This window comes from Microplitis demolitor, chromosome 1 (assembly GCF_026212275.2).
Source record: "Microplitis demolitor isolate Queensland-Clemson2020A chromosome 1, iyMicDemo2.1a, whole genome shotgun sequence".
NCBI classification, from domain to species: Eukaryota; Metazoa; Arthropoda; class Insecta; order Hymenoptera; family Braconidae; genus Microplitis; species Microplitis demolitor.
This window is the reverse complement of record NC_068545.1, coordinates 20,975,424-20,995,497: the sequence shown is the minus strand read 5'-3', so window position 1 is coordinate 20,995,497 and position 20,074 is coordinate 20,975,424. Positions and strand designations below refer to the sequence as shown.

At 27.9% G+C, this 20,074-nt stretch overlaps 6 protein-coding genes across 9 annotated transcripts; 4 read left to right on the top strand and 2 right to left on the bottom strand.

The window, feature by feature from the left end:
* Positions 1 to 227: 227 nt before the first annotated feature.
* On the bottom strand, positions 228 to 2,804 carry LOC103571300 (augmin complex subunit dgt5). The gene is made up of 7 exons (XM_008549424.3): positions 2,598 to 2,804; positions 2,268 to 2,512; positions 1,855 to 2,081; positions 1,501 to 1,779; positions 1,244 to 1,429; positions 931 to 1,169; positions 228 to 787 (listed from the first exon to the last, which is right to left on the bottom strand). The coding sequence occupies exons 1-7, from the start codon at positions 2,681 to 2,683 to the stop codon at positions 358 to 360; spliced, it is 1,692 nt and encodes a 563-aa protein (XP_008547646.1). The 5' UTR covers positions 2,684 to 2,804; the 3' UTR covers positions 228 to 357.
* Positions 2,805 to 3,902: 1,098 nt separating this feature from the next.
* On the bottom strand, positions 3,903 to 10,801 carry LOC103571195 (uncharacterized). 3 transcript variants are annotated; one of them, XM_008549252.2, is made up of 6 exons: positions 10,042 to 10,801; positions 8,257 to 8,493; positions 7,312 to 7,883; positions 5,223 to 5,326; positions 4,422 to 4,611; positions 3,903 to 4,294 (listed from the first exon to the last, which is right to left on the bottom strand). In XM_008549252.2, exons 4-6 carry the CDS (start codon positions 5,309 to 5,311, stop codon positions 4,133 to 4,135), a joined length of 441 nt encoding a protein of 146 aa, XP_008547474.1. In that variant the 5' UTR covers positions 5,312 to 5,326; positions 7,312 to 7,883; positions 8,257 to 8,493; positions 10,042 to 10,801; the 3' UTR covers positions 3,903 to 4,132. The 3 variants fall into 3 exon arrangements, with proteins under 3 accessions (XP_008547474.1, XP_008547476.1, XP_008547475.1); XM_008549254.2 differs by having other exon boundaries at positions 5,223 to 5,318; XM_008549253.3 differs by lacking the exons at positions 8,257 to 8,493; positions 10,042 to 10,801 and having other exon boundaries at positions 7,312 to 7,918.
* Positions 10,802 to 10,951: 150 nt separating this feature from the next.
* LOC103571194 (S-phase kinase-associated protein 1-like) lies at positions 10,952 to 11,980 on the top strand. The gene has a single exon (XM_053739695.1). It carries the CDS (start codon positions 11,142 to 11,144, stop codon positions 11,628 to 11,630), a length of 489 nt encoding a protein of 162 aa, XP_053595670.1. The 5' UTR covers positions 10,952 to 11,141; the 3' UTR covers positions 11,631 to 11,980.
* Positions 11,981 to 12,201: 221 nt separating this feature from the next.
* LOC103571196 (S-phase kinase-associated protein 1-like) lies at positions 12,202 to 13,378 on the top strand. The gene has a single exon (XM_053739691.1). The coding sequence runs from the start codon at positions 12,567 to 12,569 to the stop codon at positions 13,086 to 13,088; it is 522 nt and encodes a 173-aa protein (XP_053595666.1). The 5' UTR covers positions 12,202 to 12,566; the 3' UTR covers positions 13,089 to 13,378.
* A 977-nt stretch (positions 13,379 to 14,355) lies between these two features.
* On the top strand, positions 14,356 to 15,860 carry LOC103571198 (S-phase kinase-associated protein 1). Its single transcript, XM_008549257.2, has 2 exons — positions 14,356 to 14,556; positions 14,884 to 15,860. Exon 2 carries the CDS (start codon positions 14,884 to 14,886, stop codon positions 15,370 to 15,372), a length of 489 nt encoding a protein of 162 aa, XP_008547479.1. The 5' UTR covers positions 14,356 to 14,556; the 3' UTR covers positions 15,373 to 15,860.
* A 68-nt stretch (positions 15,861 to 15,928) lies between these two features.
* LOC103571197 (beta-alanine-activating enzyme) lies at positions 15,929 to 20,029 on the top strand. Of its 2 annotated transcripts, XM_053739679.1 has the most exons (5): positions 15,929 to 15,984; positions 16,069 to 16,214; positions 16,275 to 16,521; positions 16,599 to 18,687; positions 18,761 to 20,029. In XM_053739679.1, exons 2-5 carry the CDS (start codon positions 16,202 to 16,204, stop codon positions 19,385 to 19,387), a joined length of 2,976 nt encoding a protein of 991 aa, XP_053595654.1. In that variant the 5' UTR covers positions 15,929 to 15,984; positions 16,069 to 16,201; the 3' UTR covers positions 19,388 to 20,029. The 2 variants fall into 2 exon arrangements, with proteins under 2 accessions (XP_053595654.1, XP_008547478.1); XM_008549256.2 differs by having other exon boundaries at positions 15,929 to 16,214; positions 16,287 to 16,521.
* Positions 20,030 to 20,074: the final 45 nt, after the last annotated feature.

Below are 20,074 nucleotides of genomic sequence, written 5' to 3'. Positions count from 1 at the left end.
TCATAAAGATGGCTTTTAAGGACAAGACAATTTTTTTTTGTCGCAAACTCAAGTTTTTGTATATAAATAAGATGTACAATGTTAGTCCTAGAAATGTAAGGGACTAACACTGCAAAAGACAATTGTACCTAACATCTTATTAACTAAAAACCTCCTGCGAGTCATCAATTGACATCCGCAATAATAAATTAAAACGAAAATACTTATAAATTTAAAGATCTTTAAAAAATTTATTTAGAAAAAAAATATTTGCTATAATACTGCGTAATATTGTACAAGCTTACAAGCTATTATAATTATAATAACTTATGGAGTAATTACATATCACATGATCTTGAAGCTTATTTTAAAGTTCATTCATTTGTTCCGTGTAATCATAAATAGTAGTGAGCTGTAACGTTTCACCCATTCATCGTACGTTAATCTGTGAGCGGTGTCATCAATAACAGACATCGCTTCTTGAACCGGCTGATTAGCCCAAGCGTCATAAATTGTCTCAAGTTTATCTAATTCTCGACGACATGTTCCATTTTTGTAACTTATTTTATCAAGTAATTCAAATATATCATTTTCTTTTGATGAATCAAGAGTTGAATTCTTAATTACGATCATCTGTTGATTTGCGTACTCGGAATTTTTTAGCTGATGCTGTTGCTTCAATAAACTGTTCGCCATAAGATTTCTGAGACAGTAAATTAAATGGCACAGTGGGGGGCTGAATACTGGAGTTGCTAATGTTAATGTCGGTGTTACTGGCAAAATATTACTCATACATATTGATGCGTATCTGGAATGATTATAATTTTTTAATGGTGCAATTTTCTAAATTTTTTTTTTATAATTCGTTTTTAAAAAAATTATAAGACGTCGACTAACTTCAGTTTCATTAATTTTATTACAAATATGGTAAATAAATATTTTATTAAATACCTGTATGCTCCAACTTTGTCTAGTAGCATAACTTTATTTAATGCATTGACATCGGTGTTTTTGTGGAACTCATCGATCTCAGACGTTAAATTAATATCAAGCCAATTGGCATTGAATTGACGATTCATCAGAGCTATAATCATTAGCTCGTCGATTAAATTATCTTTTATTTTTTCAAGAAAATTACCGGCGGATATTACGGACCTCAAAGAATTTTTAATCGTTTCTATACACTCTTTCTGTTAATTGAATGTTTAATTAAAATTGATTATTTATCTTCGAAGGGTTCGGTGTAGAATAATTCGATACGTACCATTTCGGAATTGACATTGTGAAGTTCACTTGACAACTCAGATTGCCTTTCAGTTAAATCGTGTCTCTCTTCATTAAAGTTTTTGAAATATTCGATACAAGATTGTAACTCTTTATATTTTTTATCTTGCTGAGCAATTTCTAGATTAAGTTGGATCCATTCTAGTTCTTGTTCCGAATCACTGACCTGTAAAAAAAAATATGACACTTTAAATTTAATGTATTTTTTAATAAATAATAATTTGTATAATTATTCACCATTATTTTATCAATTATATTGACCACATTCTGCAAATGATTTTGTAATTTTTCCTTATGTATCATTGCTTCAAGTGTCGATGTAATAATTTGTGCTTCGACAGAAGCAAGACCAATTTTCCAGGCTTCATCAAATGACCGACCTGGCGTTTCATTGTTCTCTTGCTCCAATTGGAGTCTCGTTAATTTCTCAGTATCCTGCATACGTTTACGTAATAAGCTATCCCATAATTCAGGAATAGCAAGTGGATCCAAGATCTCTTGAATTTGTTTCAATGCCTGAATAATTAAATTTAGCACGATATTAATAAAATAATTAAATAAATAAAATTAAGCGAGAAAAATTATATTTACCTCCAACTTGCCTTGACGTGAAATTACTGAACCAGCCAGCGTAAGACAATACTGAAAAGCAGCTTCATCAATTTCATGTTTATTTGCCGGCAATAAATTATTACAGTATGAAATAAATTCCTTACATGAATTTATCTCTGATTCAATATTTTTTAATTTCAATTCTAAAGCTCCAGTTTTTATTTCTGTTTTTTCTTGTTGGTTTTTCAGTTTTGAAATTTTTAATTCTAAAAATGAATCATTTGATGGTAAAATAATTATCACATATTTATGATCCTAATGTTAACAGACAATTAAAAATTTTTGAATTTTTAATTAATGACAAAAAAAATCTAAAATTACTACTTTTCAGTCACATTCACACTCATTTCATAGTCTCCAATAAAATTTAAAAATAATAACATAAAAAATACCTTTTTCTTCAAGAGAATGATAAAGTGTCTCGCACATATTCTCAACTTTATCAATTTGTGAATTAACTAAAGCTCTTTCATTTTTTAATAATTTTATTTTGTTAATGTGCTGAATAGCCGGCACCTGAGCTTGACTTTGGAGATGGTTTAGCAAAATGTTTTTTCGTGTGTCAACTACATCTTCAACAGGATGAACCACTGATGCTATTTCATCCCATACAAAACTCATTATGCCTTGATTAAGACTAAAATTAATTTACAAAAATGTCAACAATAAAATATTATTATCCAATTAAAAATTCATAAAAATAATAGTAAATATAACCTTACATTTTTTTTACATCATTTGTCAACACTGATGGTGGACACCCTAATTGTATCGCCCAGTCTAAATTATCTCCACTGTCTTTACTCATTTTTAAATTTAAATTTATTAATTAGTTACAACTTAATTTTATTTAAACAATAGTTTTAAATAAAAAAATCCACACTAATTTAACTGCACTACTATTTTCAAATTTTCTAACGACCATAATAATGCAGCACCACCTGGTGGAGAAAATAAATAATACTTCAGATAAAAACGTAACAGGGTAACTCTTTCAAGTTCGTTTTCAGCCTTCTTTGAATTGTCTTCTAAAATTATTTTTTACAAATTAAGTCACAAAAACGTTTGAATTGTTTTTTTAGAAATTCTAGAATAATTGACATTCCTTTCAATGCTTATAGTTATTCAATAATCATCAAATTAAAAGGTAAATATCAATATGTAAACTTGCGACTGTACCAGTTATCAGTCCCTTTGGTTTTCCATGAAAATTATAATTCAATGGATGAAGAATTACTGGTTTTAAAAAAAACTTGTCAGAAGCAAATAAACAATTCTTTGCTTCAAATTTATTTTATTAATAAAATATAGAAGAAAGGTGGATACTGGTGCAGGCAATCTGGTATTTAACTCACAATAATAAATTATTCTATTTAAAAATATCCAAAAGAGGCAACGGAAGTCTCCATCAAGAATTTTCAAATCAACTTTTTGTGTAAAAAGGTAAAAATCGTTATAGTAATATTTATCTCAATGAATGATATTGAGAACTTTTGAAAATTCAAAATAAAAATTGATTTAGTAATCCCGCGCACGTATTTAAACTTTTATATGAACTAATTATGAGCTCAATTACAAAAAGGTTTTATACTTGAACAAGAATTAAAACCATTTTCAAAAAAATTTATATTTTATTTTAGTCCCAGGGTTAACATAAAGAATTCATTGTATAAATTAAAAAATATTAAAATTTTTGGATTATATACATAATTTAAGATATTTATTAAAAAAAAAATTACAATAAAATTATTATACAGATAAATAACAGTTTTATAAATAATCTAATTCAACTAAACAATTTTATAATTTCTCTTTTTAAAAGCTACCATATAAAATAAAATAACATTTTGCTTGTGAAATAAAATTACCAATAATGCTTTAAATAAATTATATATATATTTTTGTTCTTAAAGTTTGAATAAGAAACTATTGTAGATATAGCATAAATTTAAAATGATTTATATATATATATATATATATATATATATATATATATATATTATATAAATAATATGTGACATGTTTTACATATATACAATGGAAGGATTTAAAATTTTAAATTATTAATTCACATTAAAATTATTTTTATCATAAATATATTGACTGATTTTTTTCAAAAAATTGTTTGCTTTGTATCAATTGTTACTTTAACATTACAAACAATAAATTCATTTAATTAAGTTTAGTTTAATACGATCGCGTAAAATACTTGACATCTTAATCGTTATTATTATTGTTATTTTAGTGTCGTCTTGTGTTAGTAATCCAAGTCAATATCCGGTTTATTATAATCAACATTATCACTATTTCTGCTCAGTTGGTTTGTACGATGCGTTGATCTCAAATTATCATTACCATCTTTGTTTGATAACAGTCCCATATTTGAATACGCGTCGTAAAGCATATTGACGTCAACACCCTAAAATTAATTTTTATTTATTAAAATATAATTACTCAAATCTATATCATTGATAAAATATATAATACGTGCCGTAAAAGATTAAAAATTACTTAAATAAATTATAATAGTAAATTTATCAACTTACATTAGCGAGCATTGTTTCTAGTAATTTTGTAAGAGCCAGTAAATCTCTTTTTCCGCTTTTGGTCAAGTATTTGCATATGCATAATCTTTCCGCATTATTATCTTTAATATTACTGTTAATAGCTGTAGAATCTGTAATAACCCGTTTTTTGGCTTGCGTTCCTCTACAATGAGGGTGAAATACGAATCTCCTAAAATATCAATTTTTATATTTATTTATTGTCATGTATAATTCATCATTTTATTTTATTTTTTAAGGCTGGGCCGTACTAACTGAATTTTCGACTTTTACTTTTATTACAATTTATTCATCAATTTTTACAAAAAAAAAAGCTTACGAAAAAGTGTGTAAGACAAACTTTTTCCTAAGATTTTGATTATTTGAGTGATATAATCACACGGAAAAAAGAATAGTAGAAAAATTATAGTTCCAGATATCAGGAAAGTCCTTCTACTTCGAGACTGTAAAAATTACATTATTTCTGAGACGTACTAATTATTACAGTTTCATACAAGACTTTTTTCAATACTCAATAGCGTTTCATTCATAATAAAATTTCGTTCTACTAAAAATACGTCAGAAACTCTAAAATATGATATCTATAATTGTCATTACTATATTACAAAAAATAGTCTCGATTATTACAGTGAAAAATACAATACTTGAATTTTTTTTATGAGAGCCGTTTTTGTACTAGAAACTGTAATGTTCCCGCTCTTTTTTCCGTATATTCAAGACGTAATTTAAAAAATAAGACTCGAAAATTCGGTTAAACCTGCCCATGTTTAAAGCTAAACTTACTCGCAATCAGGTCTAGCTAATCCTCTAGCATTCGCATGCGACCACCAGCCCAAGATAGTCAATGTTATTAATGCCCATTGAAGATTCATTATTATCCTGTAACACTAATAATTCAAAATCGATAATTCAAAAAGTAGTTGAAATAAATTCAAGTTATTCCAATAAAATATTTCAAAGTATATTATATAGATTTTTATTGAAAGTGCGATAAAAATTTCGAGCGGAGGGTCACGTAGGGTATACATCGTAAAAGTAAAAATGACATTAAAGACTTGACTTCTACTCGCGTGTCCTCATATATATCTATATTTTGAGGAAGAATATATTTACATTATTAAGTTAAAAGATTTTTCATTTAATAACTAATGTATTATTAACTTGCAGGAAAAATAAAAATTCAATTCAGGATTGATAAACATCTTTTAGATTACCTTTTAATTTTATTTGTATGCGTAGTAATAGTTGTAGTAAGATAAGAATTTATTTAACACAATCGATTATTACCAAATGAAAAAACTTTAAGGTTGACACGGAAATTATGAAATTAGTTTTTCTAGAGGAAATATTTTATAATTATATAAAAATACAAGGATTTTTTTTTATATTTTTTAATTATGAAACAATCGATTTAAAAATAATTTTTTTGCGGCCCAGTCAAACAATTTGGAATATTTCTGTTAAAATAAGTAATTGATTTTGAAATAATTGTTTTTTTTAATGTATTTTTTAATAAAAATTTGTTTAACTATTTTTGAAATGTAACTGCTAGCAAAAGTATATGCCCTGTTTAATTATATTAAAAAGTAAAATATACATGTATATATATATATATATATATATATATATATATATATAATGCAAAGATTTTAATAAATATATACAGTAGATAAAACTTTTGTAGAGAGGGTAAATTCTAAATTAAGAGATGAACATTATAATAAATAAATTAATGAGGACATATAATATAAATTGGGAAAATGGACAAATATATATATATATATACATATATATTTGTTAATCATATGAATACCTCCCGGAAAGTTATTCTTTGACGTGGTTAAACTTTAGTAATTGATTGGATTTCGAGCACGCAATTTATTACCGCCAATTTCATTAGCAATATAGCATTGTGAAAATGAAATCTCTTCTACAAATATATCACAAGATATATATGTATATTCAAGTTTATTAACGTCGATTAAAATAAATTAATAATAATATTATTATATTAATAAAATAATTATACTGTGATAATTATTTTTGTATAAATTTATTCCCGGATAACTGATTCACGTATTAGAGTGATCTAATGATATAACATTTATAAGCTTTTAATTAAATGAATGGTTATTAAATTTCTTGATGTATTTATCACAATTTATTTTTAACAATCACTATTTCAGTTTCAGCTGTGATGTCATACAATTTGTCACGTTTGTCTTGTTAAATTCTGTAAAATATAAAAAAAGTAGAAGAGTAGGTGACGTCCTTGTTAACAAGAGTAGTAACAAGATAGTCATTTACCCAACAAATGGCAAGTAAATTCGACTTATATTACCGAGCAAATTTAAACTTTTTCATTTGTAAAACTTTATTTTATTGTAAACCACTAAAACCTAAGTTTCTGTTCGATTTTTCGATAAAAAATGCCCCATAAATGGGTGACTCATTACTGTCAATATTTGTTGTTTATTTTGCGGTCCAGTTATTTTAATAAAATAATCTCTATTACAGATTTTTTGTTAACTAAAAATTAAAATCACTTTCAAGAAAATATTAATAAATTTATTTTATGAATTAAAAAAATATTTATTAGTAAAATTAAAAAAAAATTAAATTTTAACTTTATAATGAGTGTAAAAAAAACCGAAGTAAATATAAATAGTATCAAATTTCAAATTTTAAATCGAATGATATACAATCAAGTGCATTATTGTATTTGCGTCCCACGCGACTTTATTGCAGAATTTTGATGGAACCTATGAATTATTTTATAATTGTATCGCAAATAGATAGGAAGTGAAAATAAAATGAAATTCTAATAGAAAAATAAATATCATTACAGAATTAAAAAATTGAAATATCTCACCGTTAAATTTGCTCCAGTTGGGGTTTAAATAATTCCAATTATTGTGTAAATTGGAAAATAATGTATATAGATTTTTTTTAACACGTGATATATTAAAAATGCACTACGACAAATAAATGCGGTTAAAAAAACTATAAAGCAAAGCTCTATCGCGATTTTAAAGTAACGTTTAGATAAGAGTTTTAACTTTGGAAAATTCAGAGACCAAATGATGATTGGAGCTTGCGCGATTCATGTATTTATACCCCATATAATATATCGGTGGTATCCAGTGTACACATCCCTCCTTCGGTTCTTGTGCGCGCGACAATATCGCGGCCACAATTTCTTCATCTTTCTCTATTTTAACTATGAACCAGCTTCCCATCTTACTTTCTTCCTTCACGTTTTTCCATCTGAACCCCTAAGAGCGAGCAAGAACAACTCAAATTCATGACCATTTACACCCCTTGAATTGTACTTGTGTATTCCCTTCCTCTTTTCCTACTTATTTATCTTGTATGCGTCATGCCCTTTAAAAATTTATTGAAATGTTATAATTGTTATAACATCACTATTTTACTTTCCATCATCTGAAAATGACAACACAAGAATTAAGTAATGCATTTAAACAAGCTACCAAAACATTGTTTTATTTGAATTCATTGTTTTGGTAAAAGATTTCATTAAATAAAATTTTTATACGCTCGTTAATTTTTATCAATAGAATTTTAATGTCTTATTTTTTTATTAATTATTGAGTGATAAATGATAGTATAAATAACAGGAGTATAGTAAATGCATATGATTCAGAACAAGTATAATTATTTAACAGTTAAAATGGTAATAAAACGAGAAATTGCACAAGGCTGAAAGAATTTTAAACTCGCGGGTTAGATTAAGAATGCAAGAAAAAAGTCACACGCGCAATAAACCATTTATGTATGTATTATACGAGACACGGACAGTGTCCAGACATTCCGACGCCACCAAGAATATTCCCTACAATCGATCGTGGTCCAGATTTGTCCCGCGTGTGTGGGAGGAAAAGACACTATTGCAGACGCAACTCATTCAAACTATTATCATATTAGATATATGGATATATTTTTTATGTGTCATTAAATTATCTTCCTTCTTAAGATATCAAAAATATTTTTCTCCTTTATTAATTTTACTGTGATTTATTAAATCTTTGATCCACTGAAACAGAAATTAATCAACAGCTAATTAAATCAGTGAAAAAAATAATAATTAAATAAGAAAAAATTAATATAAAGCATTGTTATATTTCCGATTCCTGATTTTTAAACTCCGTATTATGATTGGATTACTAAAATAACAACTGAACATGTGGGAGTAGTGTCAATAAAAAAGTAACACAATATACTAATTGAAACGTCATAAATTACTCAAATAGAATTTTCGAGATAATTCCTGATGCTCACAATTATTATTGAATATATATTTAGTAAACGATAATTGAGGAAATTCTTTGATAATTTTCTACAGCTTCACTTTAATTAACGCGACATTTGTTTTGTAGATATATATTTATACAAACTTCATTGATAATTAATTATTAAACCATTTTACGTAACTCCACTGAAAGTTCTTGAAAATTCTCACATGATCCAAAATATTCCATAAAAAAAAGTCTAATCCTGTGGGCCAACCTCAAAACTCCGTTGTTTTCAAGCTCAAAGAACTCAAAAACTTTACTACTGGTAAACTTTTGAGCTCTTCGAGCGCGGAAAACGATGATATCTTAAGAACAAATCGATCGAATTGCTGCATGTGCTCGGCGGCAATTGAAAGAGTTTGTTGAGACTTAGATTTGATAAAACTTAGATATAAATCGCTAGAGCAATTCACGAGTTATGCAACAAAAACCTAAAAAAAATTGTTTTAATTTATATTTTTTGTATAACTTGTAAACTACTGAGAAATTGACTTCCGAAATCTATTCAGTTCTAAGTATTGGTGAGACCTTTCGATTGCCGCCAAGTGCGTTCAAATCGGTTGATTTATTCCAATGATATCGTCGGACAAAAAAAATTTTACACCCACACACACACTGACACACACACACTCACGGGCGGACGTCTTCCTGAAAATGGTCAAAATGGTTTCCTAGGACCTCGAAACGTCAAGATCTAATGAAAACTCGATTTTCGAAAATTAGCTTTTTGTGAAAATTTTCAATCTTTACAGCGGAAAGTTAAAAAAAAATGTTTAATAATCTACATCATAGTCATTAATGCCAGAACTCAGATAATTAAAGTTTATAGAATAACAATTAAAAGTAAAATTTAAGTATCAAAAACTTCTGGAACAATATCAGATTTCTTAATTATGATGATAATTATTCATGCGAAAATTTCATTAAATAATGAGTATACTTTCATTGTTATTTAATTATATAATTTTTTATTTATAAACATGTCTCAAATTCTACACCGTCATCTACATAAAATTCACTGATATATTGACTGTATAATTTGTAAGTCATGATAAAGAAATCGTTATTAATGAAGTGTTTGTTAGGGTTGGGGATGTTTTCAATAGGACTAGAAAAAAAAAAAAAAAAAAAAAAAAACTACGGGCTTACAAAAAAAGAAAAGAATTTTTCATGAATATATATATATATATATATATATATATATATATATATGTATTCATGACCTTGTAAAATAGTTATAAATAATAAATAAAATAAAATTGAGTAGTAAAGAAAAGTTTTGTATTTACTTGTCTGTACATCGTTGATTGAATTCATTTAGTATTTATGCGCGTTTATATTGTTCTCTGTTGTTGAATGAGTTATTTTCGTTTCAATTAACGCTTTAAAATTTCGGGCAGCATTCAGATCCACACGCAATGAAAGTTAGTGATCCCCAGCAAGTTTCTTAAATAAATACCAATTAATTATAAGGGTATTGACGAAGGTCACCAGTTTATTTTGTTTGTTTCAACTTTTTCTTTCATCCAAATACTTAAATAAAATGGTTAATTTTTATTCTATTTGTATTGAACGTCGATGACATCACTGTATTTCTGGAAAATTCATTAGAAAATATATCGTAAATACTTTATTTTCTTTAGATTTATATAAATCCAATAAATGTATACGGGCATATCTATCAGCACAAATTATATCTATCGTTGAATTTTGAAAATTATTAATAAAAATTGAATAATTTAAATGCCCAAACGTGTTCAAGGCTTATTCCATATGAAATAATAAATTACCACCAGTCTACGAAAATAAAACCCCATCTAAAATATCAAATAATTTACCAACATATGTATGATAAACTGTAACTTAATTTTAAATCAATTAGATTATACATCACTAAATATATCGGTCATTGAGCTGAATATTTTTCAAGTTTATATGAAAATTTCCTAGATGTCTGCTATCATTAAAATCATCTTTAAATTTATTGTATTAAAATTAAAATAAAACGACGATCAAGTTATTCCTTTGCCAAATGTTATCTTGAAAAATAAAGTGGGGGCTAATCGCCACAAGAATTTCCACTCCTGAAAATTTATCAACCATTCAAAATGACTTCACTATTTGAATTCCTCGAAATACGACACAAAGTACAAAGCCATCCTTACTCTATAGTTTATGACAATTTGAAATACCAGAAGCTCAACCAGTGAAGACGTAGACAGTCGAGCTCAGAATTTCAAAGTGATCAGACGTACACTTGAGCTCTTGCTTTTGCAAAATATCTTTTCGAATAGTCTTGAAATCGTTACCACATACAGTTATCAGTAATAAATAAAATTTTGAACTATTTGCTATTATTACTATTAGTAGTATTAATTATCAATTAAAAATGTCGATCGTCAAGGTTGAAACTTGTGATAGAATAATATTTGAGATCGATGAAAAAATTGCCATGATGTCAAATACCATCAAAAATAAGAAAGAAGATAAAAAAGACGACGATGAAGTGATTTTTTTGACCAAAGTTACATCTGATAATCTGGAGAAAATACTCCCGTGGCTTCTACACCACAAGGATGATCCACTGGCATCTCAAGACGATATTCCTAGACCAGAAAATATTAATGACATCAGTGAGTGGGATAGGAAATACTTCGAGAATTTTAAAATGATTGATTTATTCGCAATTATTACTGCTGCTACTTATCTGAATATCAAAGGATTCCTGGATTCCTCAGCCAAGCTGCTTGCCCAAATGATGCTCGGAAAAACACCTGAAGATATCAAAGAAACTTTCAACATTAGTCCACTCGACCCTGTTGTTGATGATGAGTCAACCAGCAAGCTTGGATCCGGCAGTTCTGGAGAAAATAAATAACTTCTAAAAATTTTAAATTTAGTTTTTTCCTATATTTGGTAATTTGACTTTGATTGAACATTTTTATTAATTTTATTTGTTAATTTCATTACATCAAATTCATTTTAATTACAATACGAATCTATAAAATGTATCATAAAATTAACTTCTCTATTTGTATGCAAAATTTATGATAACTTTGGATGATAACAAACAAATTATAATAATATCAATAACTTAAGAATTTAAGATTCAAAGTGTGGAATTGTATTAAAATTTGAACTTGTAATTAACTTTTTGAATTTTAGTCAAATTGATATGTATAATTTACTCTGATTTGCTTATAATTTAATTCAATGCAATAAAAATTAAAATTAATTTATATTAAATCCTTATTTTCTATACAAATATTAAATCCTTTATTTATTTTATTACCTTACTTAGACATTAATTTTCAAAGATCATAATCAAATTTTAAATCTTTTAAAATAAATCTCTACTTTTATCAAATTCAAAATAAGAAATAAAAGTTCTATTTTTAAATAAAATAAATAAATTTCCCATTTGAGTAAATCTCAAATTGAAATGTTTACCCAGTGTTTAAACTCTTGTCAATTGTTATTAGAATACTTAATTAGTCATCCATTTTATTTTATAATTCAAATAATTACTAACTTCAACTTCGTACACTGTGGCGCTGTAATACGAGTCTGATACAAAACGGAAACGGAAGTAGATTTTACGAACAAGACGCTGCTGCGCTCTTTTTCACACTTTACATTCAAGAAAATAACACCGCAACGGAAAATCACAATTCGTCTTTCGACTTCGGACCAACTACACGTGCAAGTTTTTAGTGACGCATAAAAATATTACAAAGCAATATTCAAAAATAATTAAACAAAAGAAGATTTAATAATATCTGTGAATTAAAAGTGCTATTTAAATATATTCAAAATGTCTTTAATAAAACTTGAAAGCAACGACAATGAGATTTTCGAGGTTGATATAAAAGTTGCCAAGATGTCAGTGACCATCAAAACCATGTTGGAAGATCTTGGATTGGGAGATGATGATGACGAAGTGGTGCCTCTACCTAATGTGAACTCCGCAATTTTAAAAAAAGTTATTGAATGGGCTGAGTATCACAAGGACGATCCACCAGCTCCTGAAGAAGACCAAAACCAAGAAAAAAGGTGCGACGACATCAGTGTCTGGGACTCAGACTTTCTAAAAGTTGACCAGCCAACTTTATTCGCCATCATCCGCGCTGCTAATTACCTAGACATTAAGGGCCTCATGGACGTAACCTGCAAAACTGTCGCCAACATGATTAAAGGAAAGACTCCTGATGAAATCAGAAAGACTTTCAACCTGTCGCCGATGAAAGCTCCTGGTATCAATGACGATGTTAGCAAAACTGGAGAGAACTGGTCCATGGAGAAAGATAACGAGACGAACAAGGAGAATAATCAATGATAAAGTCATTTATAACTTTAAACATTATTTATTAATCAAATACTTTTTTTTTTCATTTAATTGAGTTTTTCAGTTCTTTTTTCTTATATTGCAAGAAATTATTTTGTTATATATATGACTATATATTTAACAAAAAATATACAAGTATGTGTACGAGTACACACGTGATGACCAATAAATATAATAACTAAATTTGTTGTAACTTGAAATAAAAATAATGATTTTGGTAATTGTACAGTTACCATGTGGTAAAATGAAAAATTACAATAAAAGATAAATTTAATATTTTATTTTGTCGTTTGTATTTAATTATATCCCATAGTATGTAATTATCATTAACCTATAATTTTTTTTTTTAATTAGTTCATAGTTAATTTTTAGTATTCATGAATTATACTTATTAACTATTTTAAAATTGATACTTAAAATATCATTAAGTTGAAGAAAATTTATAGTCAAAAGTTATTTTCAATTTCATATCTATTTTTTTTTTTTTTTGCTGGCCACTTTGGTCATTTGTTTCATATTTAACAAAAGTAATAACCCGACCATTCAAAACACGTGGGCTTTAAATTACAAATGTCCTTTACCATTAAAAGATTAGATCCTCAAACTTTTCAAGAATTTAAATAATGAGAGGCTTAATTGCTGCCTAATGGCTATATGACTAATGGTTCATAGAACTTGCAGCTTGGATGTATTATGATACTGAAATTAGAAATAAGTGTAGAAAATTCGAAAATTGTTAATTGTCTTCTAACTTGAGGATGGTATTTTGAATACGTGTGAATGTAGCTGGCCATTTGCAATTTTTGAATAAATAAATAAAATATAAGCAAAATAAAAATTCAAAAGTACGTATATGAGTATTTGAAAAATCAGTACGCGCATTTTTTTAAATTTCATTATTTTAATTAATTAATTTATTTTAAATTTATAAATTGTCATCTATCTGCTACATTCACATTCATAATTTAGAAGACAACAATTTTCTCATTTATTTTTCAATAAATCAATTGCAAAAAACTAGAAATATGCACATGTAGAAAATTCAAAAAATTGTAAATGCAATTTTTGAAAAAAATTTTTTTTTACAATTCATCGTTTTGAAAAAATTCCAAAAATTGTTAGATGTCAACTAACGAGTATAATGGATGTATTTATTTAAAAATGCGCGGGAAACTCACTACCGGTACAAAAAACAACCTGGTGGTGGTCTCTATCGAGTTGTTACGTTACCTATAAACAAAGAGAAATACGCAAAAATGCAGAAGCTTGTCTAGTGTGTCAGAATAAAACTGGCTTTAGCCATACCTGGAAATCATCACAGAATTTCCATATTATAATTTATAAAAATACTTTATTTAAACAAATAAATCAGCATTTCTTTAGCAAGTGTTTTAAACAAATAATTATTTAAATTGTTCAATTATTCTCCAATCAGGGTCGATTATTATAATTATATAAGGTAAGTTTATTTTTATAATTGATACATTTGCTTCATGATACAGTTTCCGCGTTATTTACCCTGACTATCGATCGTCAGATTGTTATAACAAAATAACGTTCATTAAATTGATAAGAATTGTTGTTATATTTAGATTTATTGTGTTTTTATTGATAAATTTTTTATCGTATCTTTCATTTATTCATTTATTTCATAACCTGATACAATCATATCTAAATTTAATATCCACGTCAGTAAGTAATTATAAAGTCCGTTGGCTTGTGACGCATTAAAACAATTTTTTAAAACATTAACATTTTTGAATTAAAAAAAAAAATTTTATTTCAGATGACAAACATCAAACTTCAAGCAAACGATAACGAAATTTTCGACGTTGATGTCGAAATAGCAAAATGCAGCGTCACTATAAAAACAATGTTAGAAGATCTTGGTATGGACGAAGACGACGACGAGGTGGTGCCTCTGCCAAATGTTAACTCCGCAATCTTAAAAAAAGTCATACAGTGGGCGACTTACCACAAAGATGACCCACCACCAGCTGAAGACGACGAGAACAAGGAAAAACGAACAGACGACATCAGCTCATGGGATGCTGATTTTCTTAAGGTCGACCAGGGTACTTTATTTGAACTTATTCTTGCTGCTAACTACCTCGATATCAAAGGGCTTTTGGATGTCACATGCAAAACTGTCGCGAACATGATCAAAGGAAAGACTCCTGAAGAAATTAGAAAGACTTTCAATATTAAAAATGACTTTTCGGCTGCTGAAGAGGACCAAGTTCGCAAAGAAAACGAGTGGTGTGAGGAGAAGTAGATAATTCAAGCGAGTTTACAAATAATTCATTTATAAATTTTTTTTTTTTTTTCTTTATTATAACATATTTATTTTAAATGTCTGTGAAAATCGGAACGTTTTACGCGCAACGAAAATGAAAAAATTAAAAAATCTACTGCTTAAGGATGACCTAAGGCGTAATTGGGGTGGCTGCAATTTTCGGCTAACATACTAGCGCCTATGCGAAACATTTAAGAAAGATCCAGTAAATTTTTACTTTTCATTCTGTTTTTTTATTTTCGTTCTGCAAAAAACGTTCCGATCTTCAGGTACATTATTTTCATTTTTATTTTACGTTTAAAAAATTATATAAATGATAACAATAACAATATGGTTTCACTGTACACTTCGATAGATAGTTGTAACAAACATTTAAAAAATTTAAACAAGTTTAGTTACTGTATGATGTATTACGTATTATTATGAAAAATTATAATAAAGTCTTAATTCAATGTCATTAATTTTAATTTAATCTATTTTATTGTAATTAATATTCAAACTTTGATAGCTGATCAATAACCTGCCAACAGGTTTTTTTTTTTTTAATATAAAAATTTAATTTCTGTAAAATTTAGGAACAATTTAAAAAAGGTATTTATTATTATTTGCAAGTAATGAGAAAATTTGAATAATAAAATTTGCATGACCACGTGATCGTAACTCTATTGTATTTAGAATACAATTTCATGTCATAACCCAACTTTCTCATGTAAATAAATAAAAAGTAAATCGAATATGCAGCATGTTGACTTTTTTAAATTAATCTAGTCTAGAGTATGACAAATTGATATGATGCCGGATAGTGAAAATGACTGAAAATGGTAAGGGAATAAAATTTTATTGTAACAAAGTAAAAAATGTAATTGAGTTTTTTGAATTAGATTTATTTCCAGCGACCAAACGACTGAAGAAACTGGAGTATGATTTGAATAAAATAATAAATTGGGAAAATCTTGATAAAGTTGCTGTAGAACATAATTGTTCTGGTAATTCATTTGATTTGACATATTCTCAAGTTCATGAGGCTAAGAATATCATCAAGGATTGTTTAAATAAACTTGACCCTTCAGAATTTATCGGAATTTATTATGACACTCCAATATATTGCATTCCTTCTTTGATACTTGGGTAAATTGACATTTAATATCACCAAGAGTCGAAGATTAACTTCAACTCAGATTTTTCATTTTAAATATTTTTCGTAGGATATTATCATCTGGGCGCGCTTTTGTGTTCATTTCAAAGAATAAATCAGAATTTCTAAAAGAAGCCTTGAGTATTCAGTATATTTTTCATTCAGGAGTCAATGAAGATTGTGGAAAGCTGATACAAACTTCTGTAATCCATCAACAATCGATCAATTTATCAAAAGTAGTTGCTCGGCCATCCAGCATCAAGTCGACTGCGAATGGCGAATCTTCAAAAAGTTTAAATTATTTCGCGTATGCTGTTACGACTTCTGGATCTACTGGTCAACCGGTTGTGGTAAAAGTCAGTCACGCATCTATATTATTAAATATACAAGACTTTAAAAACATTCTCCGACTCTCGAATGGTGATAGAGTAGCTCAGCTCACACCTCTGACTTTTGATCCAAGTTATGTCGAAATATTTATAAGTTTTGTAACTGGCGCGACACTGTGTACTGTCTCTGATGAATTAAAAAATCATCCCCACACTTTGTTGAAAGTGTTGCATGATAAAAAAATAACATTTGTATCAACTACTCCGTCATTATTTCTGCATCGTTGGAAACTACGTGATCTTGAATTAACTCTTCTCAGTAAAGAAAGTTCTCTTAGGTTTCTCTTGCTCGGAGGCGAGCCTTTCCCGAATCCCCAAATAATTTCTAGAATAAAACATCCGGATAATTACACACGGATTTTTAATGTCTATGGTATAACTGAAGTGTCATGCTGGGCAAGTATCAACGAAGTATTTTTAAACGCAACTGAAACTGCTGAGGCTACTAATAAATTGGGAACAGTTTTAAGTGATACAATTTTTCAAGTAAGAGCTGAAGACAGCAGTACTATTGATGAGGGAGAAGGGATTCTTTATATTGGAAGTTGGACTAGAATTTGTCTGCTTGGTGATGAAAAATTATCCGACCTCGAGCTTCCTGTTTTCAGAAATACTGGAGATGTCGTAGTGATTAAGAAAAATAACGCAATTACATTCAAAGATCGGCGGGACAGTTGCGTTAAAAGATTTGGTAGTAAAATATATTTGAATGAATTAAAAAGTCATTTGTGTAAATTAAATTTCATTGAAGATGTTCAGATTATTGTTCCTGATGACTCATCTCAATTGAATTTATTTTTTACTACAAATGAAATTATTCATCAAAAAGATAACTTGATATCTGATGTTTGGTCTCATGTCAAATTACTACCGGCTATTATGCATCCTGATAAAATTCACTGCTTAGAATATTTTAAAATTACAGAGCGGGGAAAAATATGTAAAGACTATTTAAAAAAATCTTGTACACGATCCTCAGTGTCTGAATGTGAGATTAAAAAATTATTTGAAAATATTTGGAGGAATCATTTGCCGGCAGTTGATGAGTCTGCTGGTTTTCTAGATCTAGGAGGAACGTCAATTATAGCTTTGCAAATATCAAGTAGTTTGTACAATGAAACGGGAAATAATTATCCAGAATTAATTGGAATGTTATTTGACAATAAAAAATTAAAAGATTGCCAGGATTATATTTTTAAATATACTAATAGTACAAACGATAATTTAAAAGAATTAAATTTTGTGAATAACGTCGATTTGTCTACAAAAAATAACTCATTAGAAAACAAATTTGTGTGGCAAAAGTGTCGAGGCAGGACAGTAATTTTAAATAACGAATCAGCGAGCCGTAACTTATTTAATCATAAAGCGAATTATGGAAATTTAATCAGTATTAAACTCGGAGATGTTTATAATTTAAAAAAATGCGTCGATGCTTCGCCGACAATTTTTGGATACTCTGATGATCAATCATTTGCGTGTGTAAGTTCGCATTCTGGTTTGATATTAACAGTAGATCTTAAGAATAAAGACAGTTGGCAGGTTCAATTGTCTAGTAGGATAGAAGCTTCTATTTTAGTGCTCGATAATTTTAAAGGAATCGTTGGCTGTCATGATAAATCAATTTATTGTCTGCATTTGAAGACCGGTCAAATTTTTTGGTCTTTTAAAACAGAGAATATTGTCAAGTGTCTAGCGGTAGTTTGCAGTAGAAATAAAAATATTTTTATTGGATCTTATGATCATTTTGTCTACTGCATTTCTTTGGAGGTAATTAATATTTATAAGTAATTTGTGTAATTAATTCAAATAAATTGATTTCACTTTTTCTTTTTTTTTTTAGGGTTCCCTTGTTTGGAAAAGAAAAGTTTATGGCAGTACTTTGGCAACACCTTTAGTACAGACTGAAACAGATACCGTTATTTTTAGCTTATTAAATGCTGATTGTATTTGTATGGATCAGAAAACAGGCGATGTACTTTGGAAGTATCAATCCGAGAGCTCAATATTTTCAACACCAAATATTTTATCTAATACCCTAATTTTAGCTGATGTCCGTGGTAATGTAGTGGGTCTTGACATTAATAACGGAAATGAAGTTTGGAACTTTAGTATTTCCGGTTTTATTTTTTCTGACATTGTCATCTCTACAGATGATTCGACAGAATGTTTCATATTTACCAGTAAAAATGGATTTATTTATAAATATCGTTTTGATGAAAACAAATACCCTAAATTGCATTATCAAATTGATTTAGGGTCATCAATAGCCACAACTCCGTGGATAGATAAAAACTTTATGGTTGCAGTAAAAGAAGACGGTGAGTTACGAGCAATAAACTTGAAAGATGGAAAATTTCTAAGCCATTTTAAACTCAATGGCGATTGTTTTTCATCACCCGTTATTCACAACGATCTTATTGTCGTTGGATCTCGTGATGATAATATCTACATTTTATCTGTAAGATAAATTTCATTAAAAGGTTTTCGATTCTTAATATAAAAATAAAAAGGTTGATCGACCTGAAAATCTAGTGTTCCAAGTCTTGATGAGCTTTTTTAATTGATGCCAGATATGTTCAAATCGATTCTTTTCAAAGATATCGCCGGACAAAAAAAATTTACACACACATACAGATCCATCTGAAAGTAGTCAGAATATTTTCTTCAGACCTCAAAACGTCGAGATCTGATGAAAGCTCGATTTTCAAAAATCTTACCGAAATCAATAACTTTCCTCTTTTTGAAAATTTTAAATTTTCATAGCGGGAAGTTAAAAAAAATGATAATTAATGAATGAATAAATTTATAAATTGAACGATAAAACATTAAGACAAGTTATTTATTTGATAAATTTTTTTTGTATGTGTTTCAATACATGAATGTATTATAAGTATGTTCATCTGGCTCTTGTATTTTTTTCTTTATTTTATTTTCACAATGATTTAATTGACAAAATAAAAATATATAACTTCCTACAAGATATATATAATATATATTTAGTGAGAAACACGTACCATAAATTCTCGAATAGACCATTGATAAAAACAAACATTTGAAATGCTGGCATTCTATAATTTTTTTTTTTTTTTTTATTATACTCTGTTCATTATTGTGATCATTTTATAATAATAATGCCATGCCACATTTAATAGTT